Source organism: Manis javanica, chromosome 6 (assembly GCF_040802235.1).
Source record: "Manis javanica isolate MJ-LG chromosome 6, MJ_LKY, whole genome shotgun sequence".
Taxonomy (NCBI): domain Eukaryota; kingdom Metazoa; phylum Chordata; class Mammalia; order Pholidota; family Manidae; genus Manis; species Manis javanica.
In genome coordinates this window covers 90,952,550-90,980,015 of record NC_133161.1, presented here as the reverse complement: position 1 = coordinate 90,980,015, position 27,466 = coordinate 90,952,550, and the positions used below count along the sequence as shown (strand labels likewise).

The 27,466-nt window shown below is 38.1% G+C and overlaps 1 protein-coding gene across 1 annotated transcript in view; it reads left to right on the top strand.

The window, feature by feature from the left end:
• Positions 1-27,466, top strand: part of COG5 (component of oligomeric golgi complex 5) — a 386,458-nt gene that overhangs the window by 52,540 nt on the left and 306,452 nt on the right. Inside the window, exon 6 of the mRNA XM_037010866.2 lies at positions 1,152-1,272. Coding sequence (XP_036866761.2) covers positions 1,152-1,272 — 121 coding nt within the window. The remainder of the gene's footprint in view (positions 1-1,151; positions 1,273-27,466) is intronic.

Below are 27,466 nucleotides of genomic sequence, written 5' to 3'. Positions count from 1 at the left end.
ACATTTGATTATATGTTTATGTTTGTGTGTATGTGTGTATGCATGTTGTGACTTGTGGGTGCATGAGTGTGGGTGGGAGTGGCTCTCATGTATATGTTCATGTTTCACTCAGAAAAAAATGTTTATAGCTGAAACCTCAGGAGCCATGTCTTTCCAGTGCTTTCTAGTGTTTTCCAGTGCTTTCTGGCTTTATTGCCACTAGTTAGGATTTACTCCTCAGAAGGGAGATGTTCTTGCTTCTCAGCCAGGTTCAGGCCATTCAATGGTGGTGGTGATGCAGTAGCATAAACTCTTCTCTTTTTTCTTCATTATCATTACTGAAGCTGAAGGTCACTGTATATCTTTATTCCATCTGTTACCTTTCTCCTCACTTTCCCTCAGGCAATTGTTCTGGATCCAGCTTTTGTAATAAAGTATCCTGAAATACATGTGTCTTTCTGTATTAAAGACCCAGTATGATCAGGTAACAAAAAGGGAACAGGAGCTAATATATATGTAACATTTTTCTTGTTATAATAACTTTTTCTTTTATAATTTGTAGTGAGTGATAAAAAAAACATTAGGAAAATTCAAATAGAGCATGCTTATTCTTTAAGGCATGGTGAAATTGGGAGAAGTTTTAAGTCTCTTCCACTAGAGACTTGGAAAAGAGAAACCGGTTTGGGAGCAGTAGGAGGCAGTGGTAGGTATCTAGGCAGCCCTAGCCCAGTGTTGTCAGCCTTGGTTGCACATTGGCATAACCTGAGGATATTAAAAAAAAAAACAAAACTGATGCTTTGTTCCCACCCCTTGAGATTCCGATTTAATTGGCTAGGGCTATGGTCTGGGTGCTGGAACTTTTTAAACCTGCCATTTGGATTTAATATGAAGTCAAGACTGAGAACTACTGGCCTAGAGAAGAAAACTGGTCTAAAACTGAGGAGAAGAGTACCTGGGTTTCACAGCACCTCAAAACCAAATTCTTTCCATTTGCAGTAAATTGGGGTCTGTGGTAAAATGATGCCTTTTAAAATATGTGATTATTTAGGTTCCTGATTGGGAGAAAACAAGATATGAATAATCTTTAGCATCTGAAAGGAATGGACAGATTCACATAATAATAATAAAACTTCATGGATTGACTGTACTTTTTTAATGTGATGTTTGCACAGGTTGCCTGTGATTTGCTTCGGAGAATAATTCGCATCTTGCATCTCAGTAAGAGACTCCAGGGACAACTACAGGGGGGAAGCAGAGAGATAACAAAAGCCGCTCAGAGTCTCAATGAACTTGGTAAGTCCTTTTTTGGTTAAAAAGTTAGTGGAGTTAAAAATTTTCAGTCACTTGTTGACTTTTGTCATAATTCAAATAAGTTAATTTATGCAATAATTGGCTGTATAGAACACTTTCACTTTTCAAAATGGTTGAATAAAATTAGCTGGTATTTTAGAAATGCTGTTTATTTTTAAATTATTGTTTTGTGAAATTGGCCTTTTTTTGGTATGCAGGCCTGTGAATTTTAGCACATGTATAGATTCCTGAACTGCCATGACACAGAATAGTTCCCTCATCCCCCAAAATCCCCCATGCTATCACTTAATAATGACATCTAACCCCCCTACCTCTAATCTTGCCAACCACTGATTAGTTCTCCATCACTGTAATTTTACATTTGGAGAATGTCATAAATGGAATCATAAAGTATATAACCTTTTGAGGCTCTCAGCATAATACCACTGAGATTTATCCAAATTTTGGTACATATCATAGATTGTTACTTTGTGTTTGCTGGTATACCTTGCATGGTTGTACCACAGTTTGTTCATTGATTCACTGGTTAAGGGAAATTTGTATTGTTTCCAGTTTTTTGTGATTATTAATAGAGCTAATACAAATATTTGTGTACAGGTTTTTATATGAACTAGTTTTCATTTCTCTAGGTGAAATATCCAGGAGAAATGCTGTGTTTTAGGTGACAAATACAATGTTGACATTATGCCTTGAAGATTTATTGGATGCATTTCTTAGTTTGTTCATGCTTTCTGAAACATTTAGAGCCAGCTCTGACATTCAAGGGTTGAAACATTGATGGTTGACAGTTAACAAGGTACAGGGTCCATGATAAAGCAGGTTGACAATTTTTTAGGCAAATTTTTGAACAGCTACTGAGTGCACATAAAACTACTTAATAACTGTATTTTCATGAGGCTCTGTGGTTTTATTCTTTTATTAGGTAACCAGTAATTTTCCTGAAGTAAATGTATTTGGTGGTATTTGTACTTTTTTAGGTTCAGAAGGTCTTTGATTGTATCCATCTCAAATATCAAGAGTCTGCTTAATCTTGGTGATGTGCTTTGGAAGTAGTTATGCCAAAAATAATATCAGCAAATGTGCATTACATGTACTTTTTGAATTTTCCTATCTTTGATATTTCAATTACATAGTCATGCTATAATGCATATTCCATATTTTTTACTAAGAAAATGTAATATCCTTAAGTCATGCTTCAACATTTCAATTGATAATGCTCAAGTACATTGCTTAGGCACATCATTGAGAATATATCTAAGTTGTGATTTAGTATGCTTGGAATATATTGTATAGAAAGTTAATTATATTTAAGCAGTGAGTAATGCTTGAGTGTATTTTTCACAGTATGTGCTAAGTATAGGAGTGTGAAAATCCTAGTATCAGCTGTTAATTTTGTTTCATCACATTTAATTTCTATACTCTGCAAGTAATCTGTAGGATAATAGAATCATTAAAAACAGAAATTATTCCAAAATTTATTATGTGTATTTTTCCCCATTGACACTCTTCCATAATCAAAAATTGCTAGATTTTGATTATCATCTCTTATAGAAACAACAGATGCAGTGATGATGTCCTCTTTTTTAAAACACAGATAAATATATCAGTCAAAATGTTCTGAGTTAGAACACTGCAGAGTATAAACCTGTTATCCTTCCAGTGAAGGTTTGCTTTACCTTATAATGAATTTTAAATGATGCAAGATGTTGATAAAGTGTAGTTCATGATGGAATTATCTCAAAATGGATTTTATTAATTTAAAATATTAAAGCTTTGGAGTTTATGTGCTATTCAAAACTTGCAAAGCATCATCTATTCCTCATTCACTGTGGTTCATTCTTGGCTAGTCCAGACATTGATAATGAGGAGTAATCAGGAGGAAGATAAAGTTTCTACATCTGTAATTAATATTTAATGAAGTAGTAATTCAGTAATAACTATTTTTTTGCATTTTATTTTTTTTATTAAGGTATCATTGATATACACTCTTATGAAGGTTTCACAAGAAAAACAGTGTGGTTATTACACTTACCCTTATTATCGAGTACCCCCCACCTCATACCCCACTGTAGTCACTGTCCCATCAGTGTAGTAAGATGCCACAGTGTCACTATTTGTCTTCTCTGACCTACACTGCCTTCCCTGTGACCCCACACACACCATGTGCACCAATCATGATACCCCACAATCCCCTTCTCCCTCCCTCCCCACCCGTCCTCCCACAGTCCACCCCTTTGGTAACCACTAGTTCATTCTTGGAGTCTCTGAGTCTGCTACTATTTTGTTCCCTCAGTTTTGCTTCATTGTTATACTCCACAAATGAGGGAAATCATTTGGCTTTTGGCTTTCTCCACCTGGCTAATTTCACTGAGCATAATGTCCTCCAGAACCATTCATGTTGTTGCAAATGGTAAGATTTGTGTCTTTCTTATGGCCGAATAGTATTCCATTGTGTATATGTACCACATCTTCTTTATACGTTTATCTACTGATGAACAGTTAGGTTTCTTCCATATCTTGGCTATTGTAAAAAGTGCTGTGATAAACATAGGGGTGCATGTGTCTTTTTTTTTTAATTTTTCTGAAATTAAAAAAAGAATTTTTAACTTTTAGTGTCATTAATCTACAATTACATGAGGAACATCACGTTTACTAGACTCCCGCCTTCACCAAGATACCCCCACATACCCCATTGCAGTCACTGTCCATCAGCATAGTAAGATGCTGTAGAATCACTACCTGTCCTCTCAGTGCTGTACAACCCTCCCGTGCCCCCCCCACATTATGCATGCTAATTGTTATGCCCCCTTTCTCCCCCCACCCCTTATCCCTCCCTTCCCCCCCATCCTCCCTGGTACCTTTCCCTTTGGTAACTGTTAGTCCATTCTTGGGTTCTGTGAGTCTGCTGCTGTTTCGCTCCTTCAGTTTATTCTGTTTTCTTATACTCCACAGATGAGTGAAATCATTTGATACTTGGCTTTCTCTGCCTGGCTTATTTCACTGAGCATAATACCCTGTAGCTCCATCCATGTTGTTGCAAATGGTAGGATTTGTTTTCTTATGGCTGAATAATATTCCATTGTGTATATGTACCACATCTTCTTTATCCATTCAACTACTGATGGACACTTAGGTTGCTTCCATTTCTTGGCTATTGTAAATAGTGCTACTATAAACTTAGGAGTGTCTATGTCTTTTTGGAACTGGGATCCTGCATTCTTAGGGTAAATTCCTAGGAGGGGAATTCTTGGGTCAAATGGTCTTTCTGTTTTGAGCTTTGTGTGGAACCTCCATACTGCTTTCCACAATGGTTGAAGTAATTTACATTCCCATCCGCAGTGTAGGAGGGTTCCCCTTTCACCACATCATCGCCAACATTTGTTGTTTGTCTTTTGGATGGTGGTGATCCTTACTGGTGTGAGGTGATATCTCATTGTGGTTTTAATTTGCATTTCTCTGATGACTAGCGATGTGGAGCATCTTTTCACGTGTCTGTTGGCCATCTGAATTTCTTCTTTGGAGAACTGTCTGTTCAGCTCCTCTGCCCAGGTTTTAATTGGATTGTTTGCTTTTTATTTTTTGAGGTGCATGAGCTCTCTATATATTTTGGGTGTCAACCCTTTATCGGATCTGTCATTTATGAATATATTCTCCTATACTGGAGGATGCCTTTTTGTTTTATTGGTTGTGTCCTTTGCTGTACAGAAGCTTTTCAGTTTGAAGTAGTCCCACTTGTTCATTTTTCCTTTTATTTCCCTTGCCCAGGGAGATATATTCATGAAGAAGTTGTTTATGTTTATGTCCAAGAGATTTTTGCCTTGTTTTTTTTTTCTAGGAGTTTTATGGTTTCATGACTTACATTCAGGTCTTTGATTCATTTCGAATTTACTTTTGTTTATGAGGTTAGACAATGATCCAGTTTCATTCTCTCACATGTAGCTGTCCAATTTTGCCAACACCAGTTGTTGAAGAGGCTGTCATTTCCCTACTGTATATCCATGGCTCCTTTATCATATATTAATTGACCATATATGTTTGGGTTAATGTCTGGACTCTCTATTCTGTTCCACTGGTCTGTAGGTCTGTTCTTTTGTCAGTACCAAATTGTCTTGATTACTGTGGCTTTGTAGTAGAGCTAGAAGTTGGGAAGTGAGATCACCCCTCATTTATTCTTCCTTCTCAGATTTGCTTTGGCCGTTCAGGGTCTTTTATGGTTCCATATGAATTCTTAAACTATTTGTTCCAGTTTGTTGAAGAATTCTTTTCGTATTTTGACAGGAATTGCATTGAATCTCTAGATTGCTTTAGGCCGGATGGCCATTTTGACAATATTAATTCTTCCTAGCCAAGAGCATGGGATGAGTTTCTATTTGTTGGTGTCCTCTTTAATGTCTCTTAAGAGTGTCTTGTAGTTTTCAGGGTATAGGTCTTTCACTTTCTTGTTTAGTTGTATTCCTAGGTATTTTATTGTTTTGATGCAATTGGAAATGGAATTGGTTTCCTGATTTCTCTTTCTGCTAGTTCATTGTTAGTGTATAGGAATGTGACAGATTTCTGCATAGTAATTTTGTATCCTGCAACTTTGCTGAATTCAGATATTTTAGTACTTTTGGAATGGAATCTTTATGGTTTTTTATGTAATATCATATCATCTGCAAATAGTGACAGTTTGACTTCTTTACCAATCTGGATGCCATGTATTTCTTTGTTTTGTCTGATTGCCGTGGCTACGACCTCCAGTACTATGTTGAGTAACAGTGGGAAGAGTGGGCATCCTTGTCATGTTCCTGATCTTAGAAGAAAGTTTTCAGCTTCTCGCTGTTAAGTATGATGCTGGCTGTGGGTTTGTGGCCTTTATTATGTTGAAGTACTTGCACTGTATACCCATTTTATTGAGAATTTTTATCATGAATGGATGTTGAATTTTGTCTTATGCTTTTTCAGCATCTATGGAAATGATCATGTGGTTTCTGTCCTTTCTGTTGATGTGGTGGATGATGATGTTGGATTTTTGAATGTTGTACCATCCTTGCATCCCTGAGATGAATCCCACTTGATCATGGTGTATGATCCTCTTGATGTATATATTTGAATTTGGTAGCTAATGTTTTATTGAGCATTTTTGCATGTATGTTCATCAGGGATATTGGTCTGTAAGTTTCTTATTTGGTGGATTCTTTGCCTGATTTTGTTATTAGAGTGTTACTGGTCTCTTAGAATGAGTTTGGAAGTATTCCCTCTTCTTCTATTTTTTTGGAAAACTTTAAGGAGAATGGGTATTATGTCTTCTCTATATGTCTGATAAAATTCAGCGGTGAATCCCTCTCATCCAGGGGTTTTGTTCTTGGGTAGTTTTTTGATTAATGATTAAATATCTTTGCTGGTAATTGGTCTGTGTAGATTTTCTATTTCTTCCGTGGTCAGTCTTGGAAGGTTGTATTTTTCTAGGAATTTGTCCATTTCTTCTATGTTTTCCAGCTTGTTTGCATAAAGATTTTCATAGTATTCTGTAATAATTTTATTTTTTCATAATGCATCTTCCTCAAACTGATTATTTAGATTGTCTTTTTTTTAGTAATGAATGAATGAATGAATGAATTTATTTTTTGAGAGGGCATCTCTCATATTTATTGATCAGATGGTTGTTAAGAACAATAAAATTCTGTGTAGGGGAGTCAATGCTCAATGCACAATCATTAATCCCCCCCAGCCTAATTCTCGTCAGTCTCCAATATTCTGAAGCATAACGAACAAATTCTTACATGATGAACAAATTCTTACATAGTGAATAAGTTCTTACATGGTGAACACTACAAGGACAGTCATCACAAAAACTATCGGTTTTGATCACTCATTATGAACTATAAACAATCAGGTCAAATATGAATATTCGTTTGATTTTTATACTTGATTTATGTGAATCCCACATTTCTCCCTTTATTATTATTATTATTATTATTTTTTTTTTAATAAAATGCTGAAGTGGTAGGTAGATGCAAGATAAAGGTAGAAAACATAGTTTAGTGTTGTAAGAGAGCAAATGGAGATGATCAGGTGTGTGCCTGTAGACTATGTGTTAATCCAAGCTAGACAAGGGCAATAATACATCCACGGATGCAGAAGATTTCTCTCAAAAGAAGGGGGGTGAGGTTCTAAGCCTCACCTCTGTTGATCCCCAATTTCTCACCTGATGGCCCCCCTGTGACTGTGCCTGTCTTAGGTTGTTCCTCCCTTGAGGAATCTTACCCGTCTCTGGCTAACCAGTCATCTTCTGGGGCCATACAGGGAAATGTAAAGTTGGTAAGTGAGAGAGAAGCCATATTGTTTGAAGAGCTTAGCTTTTTACTTCTTTGCAGATTTATGCCCTGTGGCTTCTATGCCCAGCATTTGTTTTGAGATATCTTTACCACTTGGAGGAGTTATGATACTCGGTGAATTCGATACGAGGCACGAATTCTATTTAAGGGTTGTAATTAGGAAGGAAGAAGAAAAGCTATAGAGGTAGCAGATGGAAGAAAACATAGTAAGATTGATTATTTCTTTGACGTATCTTCTTGTAGAGTAACTTAAGCATGTATAGGTTTTAAACTACTAATTAAATTGCGCACAAACATTAACATAATAGGAATACAGTTAACATAACCAAAGCAGATCTATAATTACCACCTATCTCCAGTGAAGCCAAGAAAACCAATTAGGCACCCCAGGCATTTGTGAAAATTTGTCTATGATATAATGGATATTCTCCAACTGTACTTGAACAGTCTGAGAGAAATCAGATAAATTAAAACAACCCATTCCTGGAAACTGTTCACATCCCATATGTTCTTTTAACAGTAGATAGTCTGTAGTTGTAAGATTTTGGAGCGCTACAACTTGCAATTCTCCTAATTCTTGGTTGAGTTCCAACAGTATAGATCCAGTCAAATTTGTTGTTTTACTGTATGCACAGGCCAGCTTAGATATCTCCTTCATTCCAGTGGCAAGTCGAGGGAACCAGTGGGATGGATGCAACTACAACTGCAGCATTGCCTGGATCTTTGTTGAGGTTTTTTGATGATCATCTTCTGGTATATCTCTTCCAGAGAGTGCTGATGTTGGAAGTTCTTCTTCATATCGTACCTAAGTTCATTTTCTTGGTAGCCAAATCAGGCTTTGATCCTGTGTGTAAACACAAACAGCCTTTTGCCCACACTTTGATATGCCCTTTATACCATTGTGTAGAGAAAGGAATATTATCAGAAAAGTGTACATCCAAAGCCGATCATCTGACACCCTTTAAGTGATCAAAATTAAGGATATTTAAATTATACATTAATTGTTGATTTACAGTTAGTTTTATCCTATCAGGGAGTAATCTCCCTTCTCTTTCTTTCCTTTTTTTTTTTGTTATCCTTAATCTACACTTACATGAAGAATATTATGTTTACTGGGCTCTCCCCTATACCCGGTCTCCCCTATTAATCCCTATACAGTCACTGTCCATCAGCATAGCAAAATGTTGTAGAATCACTACTTGTCTTCTCTGTTTTGTACAGCCCTCCCCTTTCTCCTACCCCGCCATGCATGCTAATCTTAATATCCCTCTTCTTCTTCTCCCCCTTATCCCTCCCAACCCACCCATCCTCCCCAGTCCCTTTCCCTTTGGTACCTGTTAGTCCATTCTTGGGTTCTGTGATTCCGCTGCTGTTTTGTTCCTTCAGTTTTTCCTTTGTTCTTATACTCCACAGATGAGTGAAATCATTTGGTACTTGTCTTTCTCTGCCTGGCTTATTTCACTGAGCATAATACCCTCCAGGTCCATCCATGTTGCTGCAAATGGTAGGATTTGCCCTCTTCTTATGGCTGAGTAGTATTCCATTGTGTATATGTACCACATCTTCTTAATCCATTCATCTACCGATGGACATTTAGGTTGTTTCCAATTCTTGGCTATTGTAAATAGTGCTGCGATAAACATAGGGGTGTATCTGTCTTTCTCAAACTTGATTGCTGCGTTCTTAGGCTAAATTCCTAGGAGTGGAATTCCCGGGTCAAATGGTAAGTCTGTTTTGAGCATTTTGATGAACCTCCATACTGCTTTCACAATGGTTGAACTAATTTGCATTCCCACCAGCAGTGTAGGAGGGTTCCCCTTTCTCCACAGCCTCACCAACATTTGTTGTTGCTTGTCTTTTGGATGGTAGCCATCCTTACTGGTGTGAGGTACCTCATTGTAGTTTTAATTTGTATTTCTCTGATAATTAGCCTTGTGGAACATCTTTTCATGTGTCTGTTGGCCATCTGTATTTCTTTTTTGGAGAACTGTCTGTTCAGTTTCTCAGCCCATTTTTTAATTGGGTTATTTGTCTTTTGTTTGTTGAGGCGTGTGTGCTCTTTATGTATTCTGGACGTCAAGCCTTTATCGGATCTGTCATTTTCAAATATATTCTCCCATACTGTAGGGTCCCTTTTTGTTCTGTTGATGGTGTCTTTTGCTGTACAGAAGCTTTTCAGCTTAATATAGTTCCACTTGTTCATTTTTGCTGTTGTTTTCCTTGCCCGGGGAGATATGTTCAAGAAGAGGTCACTCATGTTTATGTCTAAGAGATTTTTGCCTATGTTTTTTTCCACGAGTTTAATGGTTTCATGACTTAGATTCAGGTCTTTGATCCATTTTGAATTTACTTTTGTATATGGGGTTAGACAATGGTGCAGTTTCATTCTCCTACATGTAGCTGTCCAGTTTTGCCAGCACCATCTGTTGAAGAGACTGTCATTTTGCCATTGTATGTCCATGGCTCCTTTATCAAATATTAATTGACCATGTATGTTTGGGTTAATGTCTGGAGTCTCTAGTCTGTTCGACTGATCTGTGGCTCTGTTCTTGTGCCAGTATCAAATTGTCTTGATTACTATGGCTTTATAGTAGAGCTTGAAGTTGGGGAGTGAGATCCCCACCACTTTATTTTTCTTTCTCAGGATTGCTTTCGCTCTTTGGGGTCTTTGGTGTTTCCATACGACATTTTGAACTATTTTTTCCAGTTCGTTGAAGATTCTTGCTGGTAATTTGATAGGGATTGCATCAAATCTGTATATTGCTTTGGGCAGGATGGCCATTTTGACAATATTGATTCTTCCTAGCCACAAGCATGGGATGAGTTTCCATCTGTTAGTGTCCCCTTTAATTTCTCTTGAGAGTGACTTGTAGTTTTCAGGGTATACGTCATTCACTTCTTTGGTTAGATTTATTCCTAGGTATTTTATTCTTTTTGGTGGAATTGTGAATGGAATTGTTTTCCTGATTTCTCTTTCTAGTGGTTCATTGGTAGTGTATAGGAAAGCCACATATTTCTGTGTGTTAATTTTGTATCCTGCAACTTTGCTGTATTCCAATATCAGTTCTAGTAGTTTTGGAGTGGAGTCTTTAGGGTTTTTATGTACAATATCATGTCATCTGCAAATAGTGACAGTTTAACTTCTTCTTTACCAATCTGGATTCCTTGTATTTCTTTGTTTTGTCTAATTGCCGTGGCTAGGACCTCCAGTACTATGTTAAATAGCAGTGGGGAGAGTGGGCATCCCTGTCTAGTTCCTGATCTCAGAGGAAAACCTTTCAGCTTCTCGCTGTTCAGTATAATGTTGACTGTGGGTTTAAGATATGTGGGCTTTATTATGTTGAGGTACTTGCCCTCTATTCCCATTTTGCTGAGAGGTTTTATCATGAATGGATGTTGAATTTTGTCAAATGCTTTTTCAGCATCTATGGAGATGATCATGTGGTTTTTGTCTGTCTTTTTGTTGATGTGGTGGATGATGTTGAAGGATTTTTGAATGTTGTACCATCCTTGCATCCCTGGGATGAATCACACTCGGTCATGGTATATGATCCTTTTGATATACTTTTGAATTCTGTTTGCTAATATTCTATTAAGTATTTTTTCATCTACATTCATGAGGGATATTGGTCTGTAATTTTCTTTTTAGGTGGGGTCTTTGCCTGGTTTTGGTATTAGGGTGATGTTGACTTCATAGAATGAGTTTGGGAGTATTCCCTCCTCTTCTATTTTTTGGAAAACTTTAAGGAGAATGGGTATTATGTCTTCTCTGTGTGTCTGATAAAATTCCGAGGTAAATCCGTCCGGCCAGGGTGCTTTGTTCTTGGGTAGTTTTTTGAGTACTGTTTCAATTTCTTTGCTCGTAATTGGTTTGTTTAACTTTTGTGTTTCTTCCTTGGTCAGTCTTGGAAGATTGTATTTTTCTAGGAAGTTGTCCATTTCTTCTATGTTTTCCAGCTTGTTGACATATAGGTTTTCATAATAGTCTTTAATAATTCTTTGTATTTCTGTGGAGTCTGTCGTGATTTTTCCATTCTCATTTCTGATTCTGTTGATTTGTGTTGATTCTCTTTTTCTCTTAATAAGTTTGGCTAGAGGCTTATCTATTTTGTTTATTTTCTCAAAGAACCAGCTCTTGGTTTCATTGATTTTTGCTTTTGTTTTATTCTTCTCAATTTTGTTTATTTCTTCTCTTATCTTTATTATGTCCCTCCTTCTGCTGACTTTAGTCCTCATTTGTTCTTCTTTTTCCAATTTCAATAATTGTGATGTTAGACTATTCATTTCGAATTGTTCTTCCTTCTTCAAGTGTGCCTCTTAGGACTGTTTTCGCTGCGTCCCACAGAAGTTGCGGCTTTGTTTTGTTGTTGTCATTTGTTTCTATATATTCCTTGATCTCTATTTTAATTTGTTCCTTGATCCATTGATTATTTAGGAGCACGTTGTTAAGCCTCCATGTGTTTCTGAGCCTTTTTGTTTTCTTTGTAGAATTTATTTCTAGTTTTATACCTTTGTGGTCTGAAAAATTGGTTGGTAGAATTTCTGTATTTTGGATTTTGCTGAGTCTGTGTTTGTGGGGTTGTATGTGGTCTATTCTGGAGAATGTTCCATGTGCACTTGCGAAGAATGTGTATCATGTTGCTTTTGGATGTAGAGTTCTATAAATGTCTATTAGTTCCATCTGTTCTAGTTTGTTTTTCAGTGCTTCCGTGTCCTCACTTATTTTCTTCCCGGTGGATCTATCTTTTGGGGTGAGTGGTGTGTTGAAGTCTCCTAAAATGAATGCATTGCAGTCTATTTCCCCCTTTAGTTCTGTTAGTATTTGTCTCACATATGCTGGTGCTCCTGTGTTGGGTGCATATATATTTAGAATGGTTATATCCTCTTGTTGGACTGAGCTTTTATCATTATGTAGTGTCCTTCTTTATCTCTGGTTACTTTCTTTGTTTTGAAGTCTATTTTGTCTGATATTAGTATTGCAACACCTGCTTCTTCTTGCTGTTGTTTGCCTGAAATATGTTTTTCCATCCCTTGACTTTTATTCTGTGCATGTCTTTGGGTTTGAGGTGAGTTTCTTGTAAGCAGCATATGGATGGGTCTCACTTTTTTTATCCATTCTATTACTCTGTGTCTTTTTATTGGTGCATTCAGTCCATTTACATTTAGGGTGACTATTGAAAGATATGTACTTATTGCCATTGCAGGCTGTAAATTCGTGGTTACCAAAGATTCAAGGTTAGCCTCTTTAGTATCTTACCGCCTAACTTAGCTCACTTATTGAGCTTTTATATACACTGTCTGGAGATTCTTTTCTCCTCTCCCTTCTTATTCCTCCTCCTCCCTTCTTCATATGTTGGGTGTTTTGTTCTGTGCTCTTTCTAGGAGTGCTCCCATTTAGAGCATTCCCTGTAAGATGCCCTGTAGAGGTGGTTTGTGGGAAGCAAATTCCCTCAGCTTTTGCTTGTCTTGGAATTGTTTTTTTCCACCATCGTATTTAAATGATAGTCGTGCTGGCTACAGTATCCTTGGTTCAAGGCCCTTCTGTTTCATTGCATTAAATATATCATGCCATTCTCTTCTGGCCTGTAGGGTTTCCGTCAAGAAGTCTGATGTTAGCCTGATGGGTTTTCCTTTATAGGTGAACTTTATCTCTCTAGCTGCCTTTAAAACTCTTTCCTTGTCCTTTATCTTTGCCATTTTAATTATTATGTGTCTTGGTGTTGTCCTCCTTGTATCCTTTCTGTTGGGTGTTCTGTGTATTTCTGTGGTCTGTTTGATTATTTCCTCCCCCAGTTTGGGGAAGTTTTCAGCAATTATTTCTTCCAAGATGCTTTCCGTCTCTATTCTTCTCTCTTCTTCTTCTGGTACCCCTATAATACCCATATTGTTCCTTTTGGATTGGTGATACAGTTCTCTTAATGTTGTTTCATTCCTGAAGATCCTTTTATCTCTCTCTATGTCAGTTTCTATGTGTTCCTGTTCTCTGGTTTCAATTCCATCCATGGCCTCTTGCATCTTATCCATTCTGCTTATAAATCTTTCCAGAGTTTGTTTCATTTCTGTGATCTCCTTTCTGGCATCTGTGATCTCCCTCCGGACTTCATCCCATTTCTCTTGCATATTTCTCTCCATCTCTGTCAGCATGTTTATGATTTTTATTCTGAATTCTTTGTCAGGAAGACTGGTTAGGTCTATCTCCTTCTCTGGTGTCTCTGTGATCTTGGTTTGCCTGTAATTTTGTCTTATTATGGTGGTAGGATTAGTTTGCAGAGCTGGGACTAGTGACGGCTGGACGAACTTCCCTTCTTGTTGGTTTGTGGCCTTCCTCTCCTGGGAGAATAGCGACCTCTAGTGGCTTGTGCTGGGTAGCTGCGTGCAGACAGGGCCTCTGCTTCCTGCCCAGCTGCTATGGAGTTTATCTCCAGTGTTGCTGTAGCCATGGTCTGGCTTGGCTGCGGCTACAAAGTGGTGGAGTTGCGTTGGAGGGGGAGCAGCCGGGAGGCTATTTATTTCCGTATGTGGCCTCCGTGTTCCCTGCAGCCCAGGGAATTAGAGTGCCCAGAGATCCCTGGATTCCCTACCTCTGGACCAAGTGTCCTTCCCTAGCCCTTTAAGACTTCCAAAAAGCACCCGTCAAAACAAAATAACGACCCCCAAAAAAAAAAAAAATGACCGCTTGTTTTTCTTTTTTCTCTGGCGCCATCCTCGGGCACCCGCTCACTGGTCTTGCTGCCGTGTTTCCCTAGTATTGGGGTCTCTATCCCTTTAAGACTTCCAAAACGCACTCACAAAAACAAAACAACAAAAAAAAAAAAAGGAAAAAAAATGGCTGCTCGCGTTTCTTTTTTTCTCTGACGCCCATGTCCGATACCCACTCGCCGGTCTTGCTGCCCTGTTTCCCTAGTATTGGCGTCCCTGTCCCTTTAAGACTTCCAAAAAGCACTCACCGAAGAAAACAACAACAACAACAACAACAACAACAACAAGAAATATGATGGCTGCTTGCTTTTCTTCCTCTAGCGCTGGCCCCCGGTACCTGCTCACCGTTCTTGCTGCCCTCTTTCCCTAGTATCCAGGGCCCCGTGCATGCACTGTGTCTGTGCTCTGGTCCGGATGGCTGGGGCTGGGTGTTCAGCAGTCCTGGGCTCCTTCTCCCTTCTGCTCAGACCTCTCTCCTACCGCTGGGAGCTTGGGGGAGGGTTGCTCGGGACCCACCGGACCGGGGCTTGTATCTTACCCCCTTTATTAGGCGCTGGGGTCTTGCAGGTGTGGATGTGGTCTGGATGTTGTCCTGTGTCCTCTGGTCCCTATTTTAGGAAGAGTTGTCTTTGTTATATTTTCATAGATATATGTGGTTTTGGGAGGAGATTTCCGCAGCTCTACTCACGCTGCCATCCTGGCTCTGAGTATTTAGATTCTGTAGTAATTTTTTGTATTTCTTTGGGGGTCTGTACTGATTTTTCCTTTCTCATTTCTGATTCTGTTGATGTGTGTAGATTCTCTTTTTCTCTTAATAAGTGTGACTAGGGGCTTATGTATTTTGGTTATTGTTTCAAAGAACCATATTTTGGTTTCATTGATTTTTTTCTATTGTTTTATTATTCTCAATTTTTTAAATTTCTTCTCTGATCTTTATTATGTCCCTCCGTCTGCTGACTTTGGGCCTCATTTGTTCTTCTTTGTCCAGTTTCAATAATTGTGACTTTAGACTTCTTTAGAGATTGTTCTTTCTTGTTTAAATAGGCCTGGATTGCTATATACTTTCCCTCTTAGAACTGCCTTCTCTGCATCCCACAGAAGTTGGGCTTTATGCTATTGTTGTCATTTTTCTCCAAATATTTCTTGATTTCTGTTTTAATTTGGTCATTGATCCATTGCTTATTTAGGACTATGATTTTAAGCCTCCATGTGTTTGTTTGCGTTCTTGTTTACTTTGTCCAATTTATTTCTGTTTTCATGCCTTTGTGGTCTGAGAAGTTGGTTGGTATAATTTCAGTCTTTTTGAATATACCGAGGCTGTTTTTGTGGTGTAGTATGTGGTTTATTCTGGAAAATGTTCCATGTGCAGTTGAGAAGAATGTGTATCCTGCTGCTTTTGGGTGTAGAGTTCTGTAGATGTCTATTAGGACCATCTGTTCTAGTGTGTTGTTCACTGCCTCTGTGTCCTTGTTTTCTTTTGGTTGCCTCTGTCCTTTGTAGTGAGTGGTGTGTTGAAGTCTCCTAGAATGAATGTATTGCATTCTGTTTCCTCCTTTAATTCTGTTAGTATTTGTTTCACATATGTTGGTGCTCCTGTATTGGTTGCATATATATTTATAATGGTTATATCCTCTTGTTGGACTGAGCCCTTTACCATTATGTAATGTCCTTCTTTATCTCTTGTGACTTTCTTTGTTTTGAAGTCCATTTTGTCTGATACTAGTACTGCAACACCTGCGTTTTTCTCCCTGTTGTTTACATGAAATATCTTTTTCCATCCCTTGACTTTTAGTCTGGTATGTATTTGGGTTTGAGGTGAGTCTCTTGTAAGCAGCATATAGATGGGTCTTACTTTTTTACCCATTCTGTTACTCTTTGTGTTTTGATTGGTGCATTCAGTCCATTTACATTTAGGGTGATTATTGAAAGATATGTACTTATTGCCATTGCAGGCTTTAGATTTGTGGTTATCAAAGGTTCAATGGTAGCTTCTTTACTATCTAACAGTCTAAATTAAGTCTCTTATTAAGCTATTATACACACTGTCTGACGATTCTTTATTTCTCTCCTTTCTTATTCCTCCTGCTCCATTCTTTATGTGTTAGGTGTTTTATTCTGTAGTCTTTTTGGCTTCCTTTGACTGCTTTTGTGAGTAGTTGATTTTATTTTTCCCTTTAGGTAGTATTTGGTTGTTCTGCTTTTTTTGTTGTGATATTATTTTCTCTGTTGACATTTATTTTGCCTTAAGAGTGCTTCCATCTAGAGCAATCTCTTTAAAATATCCTGTAGAGGTGGTTTGTGGGAGACAAATTCCCTCAACTTTTGCTTGTCTGTGAATTGTTTAATCCCTACTTCATATTTAAATGATAATTGTGCTGGATACAGTATTCTTGGTTCAAGGCCGTTCTGTTTCATTGCTTTAAATATATCATGCCATTCTCTCTGGCCTGGAAGGTTTCTGTTGAGAAGTGTGATGATAGCCTGATGGGTTTTCCTTTGTAGGTGACCTTTTTTTCTCTCTGGCTGCCTTTAATACTCTGTCCTTGTCTTTGGTCTTTGCTATTTTAATTATTGTATGTCTTCGTATTGACCTCCTTGGATCCCTTGTGTTGGAAGTTCTGTGGGCTTCCATGGTCTGAGAGACTATTTCCTCACCCTGTTTGGGGAAGTTTACAGGAATTGTTTCTTCAAGGACACTTTCTCTCCCTTTTTCTGTCTCTTATTCTCCTGGTACTCCTATAATGAAATATTATTCTGTTTGGATTTGTCACACAGTTCTCTTAATATTGTTTCATTCCTGAAGATCCTTTTATCTCTCTCTGCCTCAGCTTCTCTATATTCCTGTTCTCTGATTTCTATTCCATTAATGGCCTCTTTCCTCTCATCCAGTCTACTGTTACGTCCTTCCTGAGATTGTTGTATTTTTGTATTCTCTGTCCATACTTGCTCCTTTAGCTCTTGCATATTTCTCTGCAGGTCCATCAGCATAGCTATGATCTTTATTTTGAATTCTTTTTCAGGAAGATTGGTTAAATATATCTCCCCAGGCCCCCAGGGGGTTGTCTGAGTAATTCTGGACTGGACCAAATTCTCCTGCCTTTTCATGGCGATAGAGGTAGCTGTAGGCAGGTAGTGCATGTGTCAGCTGGGAGAACAAATACCTTTCCTGTTTGCTGGTCACCTTGCCCTTCTTCGCTTCCTGTGTCAGTTACCTGCACTCCTTTAGCAGCCTCTGGATTAATCCCCTACGCTGCTGTGGGCAGGGTCACTGTCAGGGTAGCCCAGAGCCCTGTGGTGAGTGACAGGTGCACTGGGTGTGCTCTCCTGCGAGAGTGGCACCCATTCCTGCCTTACTCCTGTTTCTTCTGCCTGTGCTGGGCAGCAATGCGCCTGCAGCAGCCTCTGTGTCAGGCCAGGGCGACGGCCTTTCGGGAGGATATTCTAGGCAGCTGCTCGGGTCACCTCCACTCCTGGGGTGCTCCGCCACCGCTATGGGCGCTCTTGTGCGCTCCCCACCTGCTCTGCTGCCTCTGCATGCGTGCACGGCCACTCCCGTGCTGCTCCGCGGCCGCTCTCCAGTTATTGGGCCGCTGTGTTGGGGGCCGCACCGACTGGGGGAATGACCAGAGGCTGCTTATTACCGTGAAGGGCTTCAGGGCTCTGTTGCCACCTAGGTGACTGGGGTGCCTTATGTACCTCCTTATTCCCAGCCTAGTGTGCTGAGTGTGCCAGTCCATGTCCATTCAGCTGTTAGGCCCCTGTTCCTTTAAGACTTTCAAAATGCACTTGTTTTTCTTTTGTCCTGGGGGACCTGCTTGCGGGGACCCACGGGCACATTTTCCTTTTCCGTTTCTCTAATATCTAGCACATCATGCCTGTGTTTCTGCGCTCCTGGTGTGAATTGCTAGAATTGGTTGTTTAACAGTCCTGGGCATTCACTCCGTCCCCACTGCAACTCTGCTTCTCCCGCCAGGTAGCATGGGGTGAGGGGAGCGCTCGTGTCCTGCCGGGCCGCGGCTTATATCTTACTCTGTTCGTGAGGTGCTGAGTTCTCTCAGATGTAGATGTAGCCTCGCTGTTGTACTGTATCTGCTGGTCTCTCTTTTAGGAATAGTTGTAATTGTTGTATTTTCAAAAATATGTATGGTTTTGGGAGGATATTTCCACTGCCCTACACATGCCGCTATCTTTGCCCCTCCCTAAGTGCCATTTTTCTATGTATGTCTTTTTGAATCTGAGAAGTTGTATTCTTTTGGTAAATACTAAGGAGTGGGATTCCCGGGTTAAATGGTATTTCTATTTTGAGTTTTTTGAGGAACCTCCATAGTGCTTTCCACAATGGTTGAACTAGCTTACATTCCCACCAGCAGTGTAAGAGGGTTCCCATTTCTCCACATCCTTGCCAGCATTTGTTGTTCTTAGTCTTTTTGATGCTGGCCATCCTTACTGGTGTGAGCTGATATCTCATTGTGATTTTAATTTGTATTTCCCTGATGATTAGTGATGTGAAGCATCTTTTCATGTGTCTGTTGGCCATTTGAATTTCTTCTTTGGAGAACTGTGTGTTCATATCCTCTGCCCATTTTTAATCTGGTTATTTGCTTTTGGATGTGGAAGCTTGTGAGTTCTTTATATATTTTGGATGTTAACCCCTTGTTGGATATGTAACTTACAAATATATTCTCCCATATTATAAGATGCCTTTTTGTTCTGTTGATAGTGTCCTTTGTTGTACAGAAACTTTAGTTTCATGTATTCCTGTGAGTTCATTTTTGCTTTTGTTTCCCTTGCTCAAGAAGATGCATTCAGGAAGAGGTTGCTCGTGCTTATATTCAGGAGATGTTTGCCTGTGTTGTCTTCTAAGAGTTTTATGGCTTCATGACGTACATTCAACTCTTTGGTCCATTTCAAGTTTACTTTTGTCTATGGGATTAAACAATAATCCAGTTTCTTTCTCTTGCATGTTGCTGTCCAGTTTTGCCAACAGCAGCTGTTGAAGAGGCTGTCATTTCCCCATTGTATATCCTTGGCTCCTTTATTGTATATTATTTGACTATATATGGTTGGGTTTATATCAGGGCTCGATATTCTGTTCCATTGGTCTATTAGTCTGTTCTTGTGCCAGTATCAAATTGGCTTGACCTCTGTTTTTATTTGTTTATTGATCCTTTGATCATTTAGGAACATGTTATTAAGGCTCTGTGGGTTTGTGGGCTTTTTCATTTTAGTTGTGTAATTTATTTCTAGTTTCATACCTTTGTGATCTGAGAAGCTTGTTACACTTCCACTCTTTTTTAATATACTGAAGCTCTTTTTGTGGCCTGGTATATGATCTATTCTTGAAATCGTTTCATGTGTACTTGAGAAGAATGTGTGTCTTCTTCCGTTTGGATGCAGTGTTCTGTAGATGTCCATTAGGTCCATCTGTTCTAATACATTGCTTCGTGCCTCTGACTCCTTACTTATTTGCTGTCTGTTTGATCTGCGCTTTGGAGGGAGTGGTGTGTTGAAGTCTAAAATGAATGTATTGCATGCTGTTTTCCTCTTTAATTCTGTTCGTGTTTGTTTTATATATATAGGTGAACCTGTGTTGCATAGGTATTCATGATTCTTATATCCTCTTGTTGGAGTGACCTCTTTTTCATTATGTAATGTCCTTTGTCTCTTGTTACTTTCTTTGTTCTGTGTTCTATTTTGTCTTATACAAGTACTGCACTTCCTGCTTTTTTCTCCCTATTAGTTGCATGAAATATCTTTTTCCATCCATTTGTTTTCAGCCTGTGTATGTCTTTGGGTTTGAAGTGAGTCTCTTGTAGGCAACATATAGACGGGTATTGTTTTTTTATCCATTCAGTGGCTCCATGTCTTCTGATTGGTGCATTCAGACGATTTACATTTAAGGTGGTTATTGATAGTTGTGTGCTTTTTGCCCTTGCAGGCTTTAGATTCGTGGTTACCAAAGGTTCAAGGCTAATTCCCTTAGTATCTAACATTCTATGCTATTACAAACACAACCTAGCTAAAAAACACAACCTTGCTAAAAAAGAACACAAACAAAAGGTTCTTTTTTTTCCCTCCTTTTTCTTCCTCCTCCATTCTTTATATATTAGGTATCATATTCTGTACTCTGTCTATTTGTTAATTGACTTTCGGGGTAGTTGATTTGGTTTTACATCTGCTTAGTAATTAACTTCTGCTTTCTTTGCTGTGGTTTTATTTACCATCGTGACAGCTATTTAGTCTTAGGAATACTTCCCTCTATAGCAGTCCCTCCAAAATATCGTGTAGAGACAGTTTGTGGTAGGCAGATTTTCTCTGCTTTTGCTTATCTGAAAATTGTTTATTCCGTCCTCCAAATTTAAATGATAATGTTGCCGGTTAGAGTATTCTTGGTTTGAGGCCCTTCTGCTTCTTTGCATTAAATATATCATGTCATTCCCTCTGGCCTGTAATGTTTCTGTTGAGAAGTCTAATGATAGCCTGATGTGTTTTCCTTTGTACGTGATTTTTTTTCTCTTTCTAGCTGCTTTTAAAAGTCTGTCCTTATCCTTGATCTTTGCAATCTTAATTATTATATAACTTGATGTTGTCTTCCTTGGGTCAGTTGTGTTGTCAGATTTGTGCACCTCCATGGTTTGAGAGACTATCTCCTCTCCAGATTGGGGACATTCTCAGCAATTACCTCATCAAAGACCCTTTCTAACCCTATTTCTCTCTCTCACTTCTTCTGGTACCCCTATAATGCGAATATTGTTCCATTTGGGTAGGTCACACAGTTCCCTCAGTTGTCCTTTGTTCCTGGAGATCCTTTTTTCTCTCTGTGCCTCAGCTTCTTTGTATTTCTCTTTTCTAATTTCTTTTCCATTTACTGTTTCCTGTACTGCATCTAATGTGTTCTAAGTCCCTCCATTGTATTTTTAATTTCTGATATTGAATTCCTTAACAGTTGAATCTCAGTCTTGAATTCATCTCTGAGTTATTGAATATTTTTTCTGTATCTTCATGAGCATGTGTATGATTTTTATTTTGAGCTCTCAGGAATATTGGAAGTTCAGTTTCATTTGGCATTTTTTCTGGTGTTTGTGAGGTTTTTGTTTAAACCAGTTTCCTTAATGTTTCATATTTGTATGTGGCGCCCTCTAGCACCCAGAGCTCTAGTCTGTGAAGCTACTCAGCCACTGGAGTGATGTTGGGGGGCGCAGGTTAGTGGCGCTGGTGCCTAGGGGGAGGAAAGTGCTGTTTCCTGCTTCCCAGCTGCAGTGCCTGTTTCCGCTTTCAGAATCAGTGGGCTGAGCACTCAGCTGTAAGCCTCTGTGCTTTGTATCTGTAGCTGCCATAGTGGGTCCTCCCTCTGGCTGGCCTCATGCCATGGAAGGGACTGCCGGTTTGTGAGCTGGTGCCGGCTGGCCAGGAGGAAGGCTCAGCTGGCTGTGTATCACGGTGGTGGGCCTCAGAGCTGAGTAGCCAGCCAGAGGGAGGGAGCACCTGAAGCTCCTGAAATTTCCCAATCTACTGGGCAGAGTGCACCCAGACAATTTTGTCCACCTGTCCTTTCTTCTGAGGAGCAAGCTCTGTGCAATCCTTGCCCCTTTAGCAGGTCTCTTGCTGTTAGGTAGCCTGTCAGACTGCCCGCCTTTCTTTTTTCCTTAGCAGCCGGATGTGGATCCCTGTTTTCCATGGACGGCTGGAATTTCAGTCTCTCCATGTATTCTGCCTGTCTTAGCTTTCCAACCCCACTAATCTCCAGAACACCATGCAATGTAGGTTTGTGCTTCCAAAGCAGATCTCCAAGTCTGGGTGTTCAGCAGTTCTAGGCTTCTACCCACTCCCCACTCCATTTCTCTTCCTCCATCCTGTGAGCTGGGGTGAGGGAAGGGATTGGGTTCCCTGGATCAAGGCTTTGGTATGTTACCATGTTTTCTGAGGTCTGCTCTGTTCTCCAGGGGTATGCTGTCTGGTGCAGCCTTCTTTCCTGTTGCTCTTTTAGGATTAGTTGTATTAACTATATTTTAGTATTATATGTGGTTTTAGGAGGAGGTCTCAGTCTTACCTCTCATGCCGCCATCTTGAATCCTCAGTAATCACTATTATAATTACACATGTATACTGTATGATATTTCTATGATTGGAACATCTCTGAAATTGTCAGTGTCTATATCAGCATGGTTCTGGTTCTCAGTAGAAAGAGTAAAATGATGAAGAGCAGCAGTGTTTGCTCCACAGGCCCTTGAAATGAACTTAAAGCCAGTCTCTTAAATTTGAAAGGTCTTGAGGCTTGAATTGCATTAATCAGATGAAATACATTGTGTAGAAAGTAAAAACATTCGAGGGACTGGGTGGCGGGGAACGTGGAGTGATTCCAAATGGGTGCAGATTTCTCATTGGGGTGATGAAAATGTTCTGGAATCTATTAGTGGTACTGTTGCCCATTCTTGTCAATATACAAAAAGCCACTGAATTGTACATTTTAGAAGGTTGAATTTTATGGTATGTAAATTATATGTCTGTTATAAAAGTAGGTCTAGTATCTAATAACAGTTATCTCATACTGGTACTTTTTTAAAAATTGAGTTCTAAATGCCATATAGTAAGCTACGTATATTGAAAATGCACAGTTTGGTAACCTTTGACATGAAACCATTGCCAATCCAATATTAGATAGTGAACATAACTGTCACCCTCAAAAGTTTCCTCATGCCCCTTGGTAATCCCTCATCATTTACTGAAGTGCTTTGTGTCACTGTAGATTACTTGTCACTTTAAAGAATTTTATATAAATGGAATCATATAATTTGTATGTGTTTTTGTTTAGCTTCTTTTAGTCAGCTAAATTATTTTGAGATTCATCCATATTGTATGTATCAATAGCTTATTCCCTTATTTTTCATTTTTGCTATGTACTGTTCTATTGTATGTATATCGCACTGTATTTTTATCCATTCACCGGTTGATGGATGTTTGAGTTCCTAGTTTTTGGCCATTATAAAGCACACTGCTATAAACATTCATGACAAGTCTTTGTATGGACATTTACTTTCATTTCTCTTTGATAAACAGGTAGGCTTGGAAATGGGTTGATCATGTGGTAGATCTATGTTTACCTTTTTAAGAAATTGCCATGGTGTTTTTCAAAGTAGTTGTAGCAATTTACATTCCTACCAGTAGTGTATGAAAACTACACTTGCTCTACTTCTTGTCAACACTTGTTATAGTCAGTCTTCTTAATTTTAGCCATTTTAATAGGTGTTAGTATGTTGTTCTGAGTTTACAAAAAAAAGTTACTAAAACTAATAAAGGAGTTAGCAAGATTTCAGGATATAAGATCAATATACAAAAATTAGTTGAATTTCCATATTCTCTGCTATTAACAGGCAGTTGGAAATTGAAATTAAAAAATACCACTTATAATAGCATCAAAAATATGAAATACTTAAGGTTGAATTTAATAGAAGATAATACAGGGTGTGTATGCTGAAAGCTATAGGACATCATTGAGTACAATTAAAGATCTAAATTGATAAATAAATCTTGGTCTGTGAGAAGAAAGATGTAGTATTGTTTATAAGATGTTCATTCTTCCTAAGTTGATGTATGTGAATGTACATATTCAACACAGTTATAGTCTGAATTACACACAAATTGGTAAATTAGACTTCATCAAAATTGAAAAGTTCTGTTCTTTAAGTGGTATTGTTAAAAGAATGAAAAGACAAGCCATAGACAGAAAATATTTGATAAGTATGTATTTGATGAAGGGCTTTTGTCTAGAATGTGTAAGAAACTCCTTGACCTTGGTAAGAACACAACCTGACTGATAAATAGGCAAAAGAATTGGGCAGACACTTATCCAAAGAACATAATGTGGATGGCAAATATGCATATAAGTTGCTCAGTATCATTATGCATTAAGGAAATAAAAATTAAAATCAAGGGGAACCCTCCTACACTGCTGGTGGAAATGTAAACTAGTTCAATCATTGTGGAAAGCAATATGGAGGTTCCTCAAAAAACTAAAAATAGAAATGCCATTTGACCCACGAATTCCACTCCTAGGAATTTATCCAAAGAAAACAATTCTCAGATTCACAAAGACATATGCACCCCTATGTTTATCACAGCACTATTTACAATAGCCAAGATATGGAGGCAACCTAAGTGTCCATCAGTAGATGAATGGATGAAGAAGGTCTGGTACATAAACACAATGGAATAGTATTCAGCCATAAGAAATAAACAAATCCTACCATTTGCAACAACATGATGGAGCTAGAGGGTATTATACTCAGTGAAATAACTCAGGTAGAGAAAGACAAATACCAAATGATTTCCCTCATTTGTGGAGTATAACAACAAAGTAAAACTGAAGGAACAAAACAGCAGACTCACCAACTCCAAGAAGGGACCAGTGGTTACCAAAGGGGAGGGGTGGGGCAGGGTGGGTGGGGAGGGAGGGAGAAGGGGATTGAAGGGTATTACGATTAGTACACATGGTGTGGGAGAGGTCACAGGGAAGACAGTGTAGCACAGAGGAGACAAGCAGTGACTGTGGCATCTTACTACACTGATGGACAGTGACCGCAGTTGGGTATGGGGGGGGACTCGATAATATGGGTGAATGTAGTAACCACATTGTTTTTCTTGTGAAACATTCATAAGAGTGTTTATCAATGAAACCTTAATAAAAAATAATTAAAATCATACTGTGTCTTACCAATAGAGAATAAGCAGAATTATTTTAGTGCAGACTTTCTCATTGTAATTTTCCATGTGGATTATTATATAACGATTAAAATATGTAATGATTAAAGTATTATGTAGTGATTAAAACTACCTAATGTAGATTTCTGTATTAAATTATCTCACATTGATTTATGGCTTCTTTTTCAAGAAGAGTCTGGAGACTGGGTGAAAATTTAAGTGGACCTTAACTATAAACTGGTAATATTTTATAAATGTTAGTAAGATAATGTATGTAAAAATGTATTTTTTTGATGGTGTTACCACCTTCCTTTTAAAATTATTGTTAGCCCTCTCTATGTAGGATCCCTACATAAATCATATATTTGATATTTTTCAAAATGCTTTAAACAGCTCATTAAGCTGTCATTGTGAACCATAGGGAGCAGCTCTTTTTAAATTGAATTAGTGTCTGAAAGCTAGAAACAGGATTAGAAATATCGAAAATGTTCTCTTAATGTCAGTATTTCTGTATCAGGTTGAATCATGCTTGCTTATTCCATGGAATGCATTTGTGCTTTTTCCCTCTTAAAGTGAAACTTCAATGGTGAAACCAGAAAGTGCTGTGTTTCCATTATCACATTAGCCCTAGTTTCTCATATGGAACATATTCAGGTATTCTACCCTTAAGATAGGTCCCTTGACCCCCCCTTATCACACAGTCATTGGTGAGGAATTTAGTGTACTCTTTGCTTCAGTGTTATCAAATGATAAAATTATGCTGAATATTATTGGATTAGAATACTCAAGTGGAGAGAGAACATGGAAGATGTAAATCTGTACTACTTAGAATTTAGTTAGATCGTTCTGCTATACTAGTTTCCTTGGGCTTGTGGGGAAACTGAACCTAGTTCCTCTCTTCCTGTGATTTTATTTTAATTCCTTCCATTTTATTTCTCCTTATTTACATTAGAAGTGACTTTTACTTTTGAAAGAAGCTTTTTTTCTTGAAACATGGCTCTCATTATTATCTTAAAATTTATCAGACATTTTTGAAAGTCGTGATTGCAAAGGAGCAATATTTACTTTGGTGAATTTATCACAATTCAGGGTCTATTTCTCACTTTTTCTGACTTAGAAACTTCTGCTAACAGTGAGAATAGAATTAATAATTGTTTATGGATATTTGTATTGCCTGATTTTTCTAGAGAAGGCATTAATTTGACTTACAAGAATATATACTAAGAACTAAAACAAATCAGACTAGCAACAGAAGTAAAAAAGAGATGATCTGTAGGTGATTTCTTGAGTAGTACAGCTTTTTGTTAAAAAGTCTTCAGTTGATGCAGTGAGGATTCATGATTACTGATCTTCCTACTTACAGGCATTGTTTTCACTTCTTTTGGGATAAAGTTAAATATGCAATTCATACATGAGTAGGGGTGATTGAATCTCTCACAAATTTTAATGACAACTCAGTCTTCTGAAATTTCTCTATTCTGCAGATCTACATTAATGGCTCATTTTTTTTCATATTAAACAAGTTCACAAGATACTGGTTTATATAATCCAGAACACTAATCCATTAATTTGCAATGAGGTATATGCTGTTCTTTGGACTGAGAGCATATAATTTTCTCTTTGGTCGTTAATATGATTAAATGGAAAAAGAAATTTGTAAACAGGAACTTCTATGGTAAAATTTGAGTTAGATGAAGGAAAGCTTATTATATGATTCAGATGTTTGGCACAAACTGATTAGCCAGATGCTTATTACATCTTCTCATTAATAAGATGCGTACTTTACCTGGAGTGCTGAATAATGGTCTTGGATCATAGGGAGCCCTCTGGTTACTGCCAATCCCTTGACTCTTAAGTTTTTATTTCATCCTTTTATGCTTCATGTTAACAAAGTTCTCTCCAATTAAGATGCAATAAAATCGATTAGGTTTCTGCTTCCAATAAAAGTTATATCAATGCTGACTATATTTATATTCCAGATGTGAATTGGAATTTTGAATGTTCTCTAAATTTCAGTCATGTATTTAGTTTCTTGAATTTTAGAAGGATTTTCTACTAATTCCACTTGCTAAAGCAAACTTGTTTGTTTGTTAGTGGTAATTAATATCATTTATCATGAAAAAATATTCTTAGCACCAAATTTATGATAGAAACATTTTATGAGATATTTATTGTAGAAGGAAAGGGTAGAATAAATTTCTTTCATCCACTAATGTTCTTTCTGTAACTGGTATTTTCTCAATCTGATGAAACAATACTACTTCAGGCAAACATTTCTGATCTATGTGTGAGAGAAAGCAAGACTTATATAACATTAACCACATAATAGGTGACTGATAATTACTGAGCATTAGTATTACTGAATACTTTTTGAGATGTCTGCAAGATGATGTTGGTGCAAATTTTAGAAGTGTTTATTATTTCAAGCTTATTCAAACTGTAAATATGCCTTATAACATTTT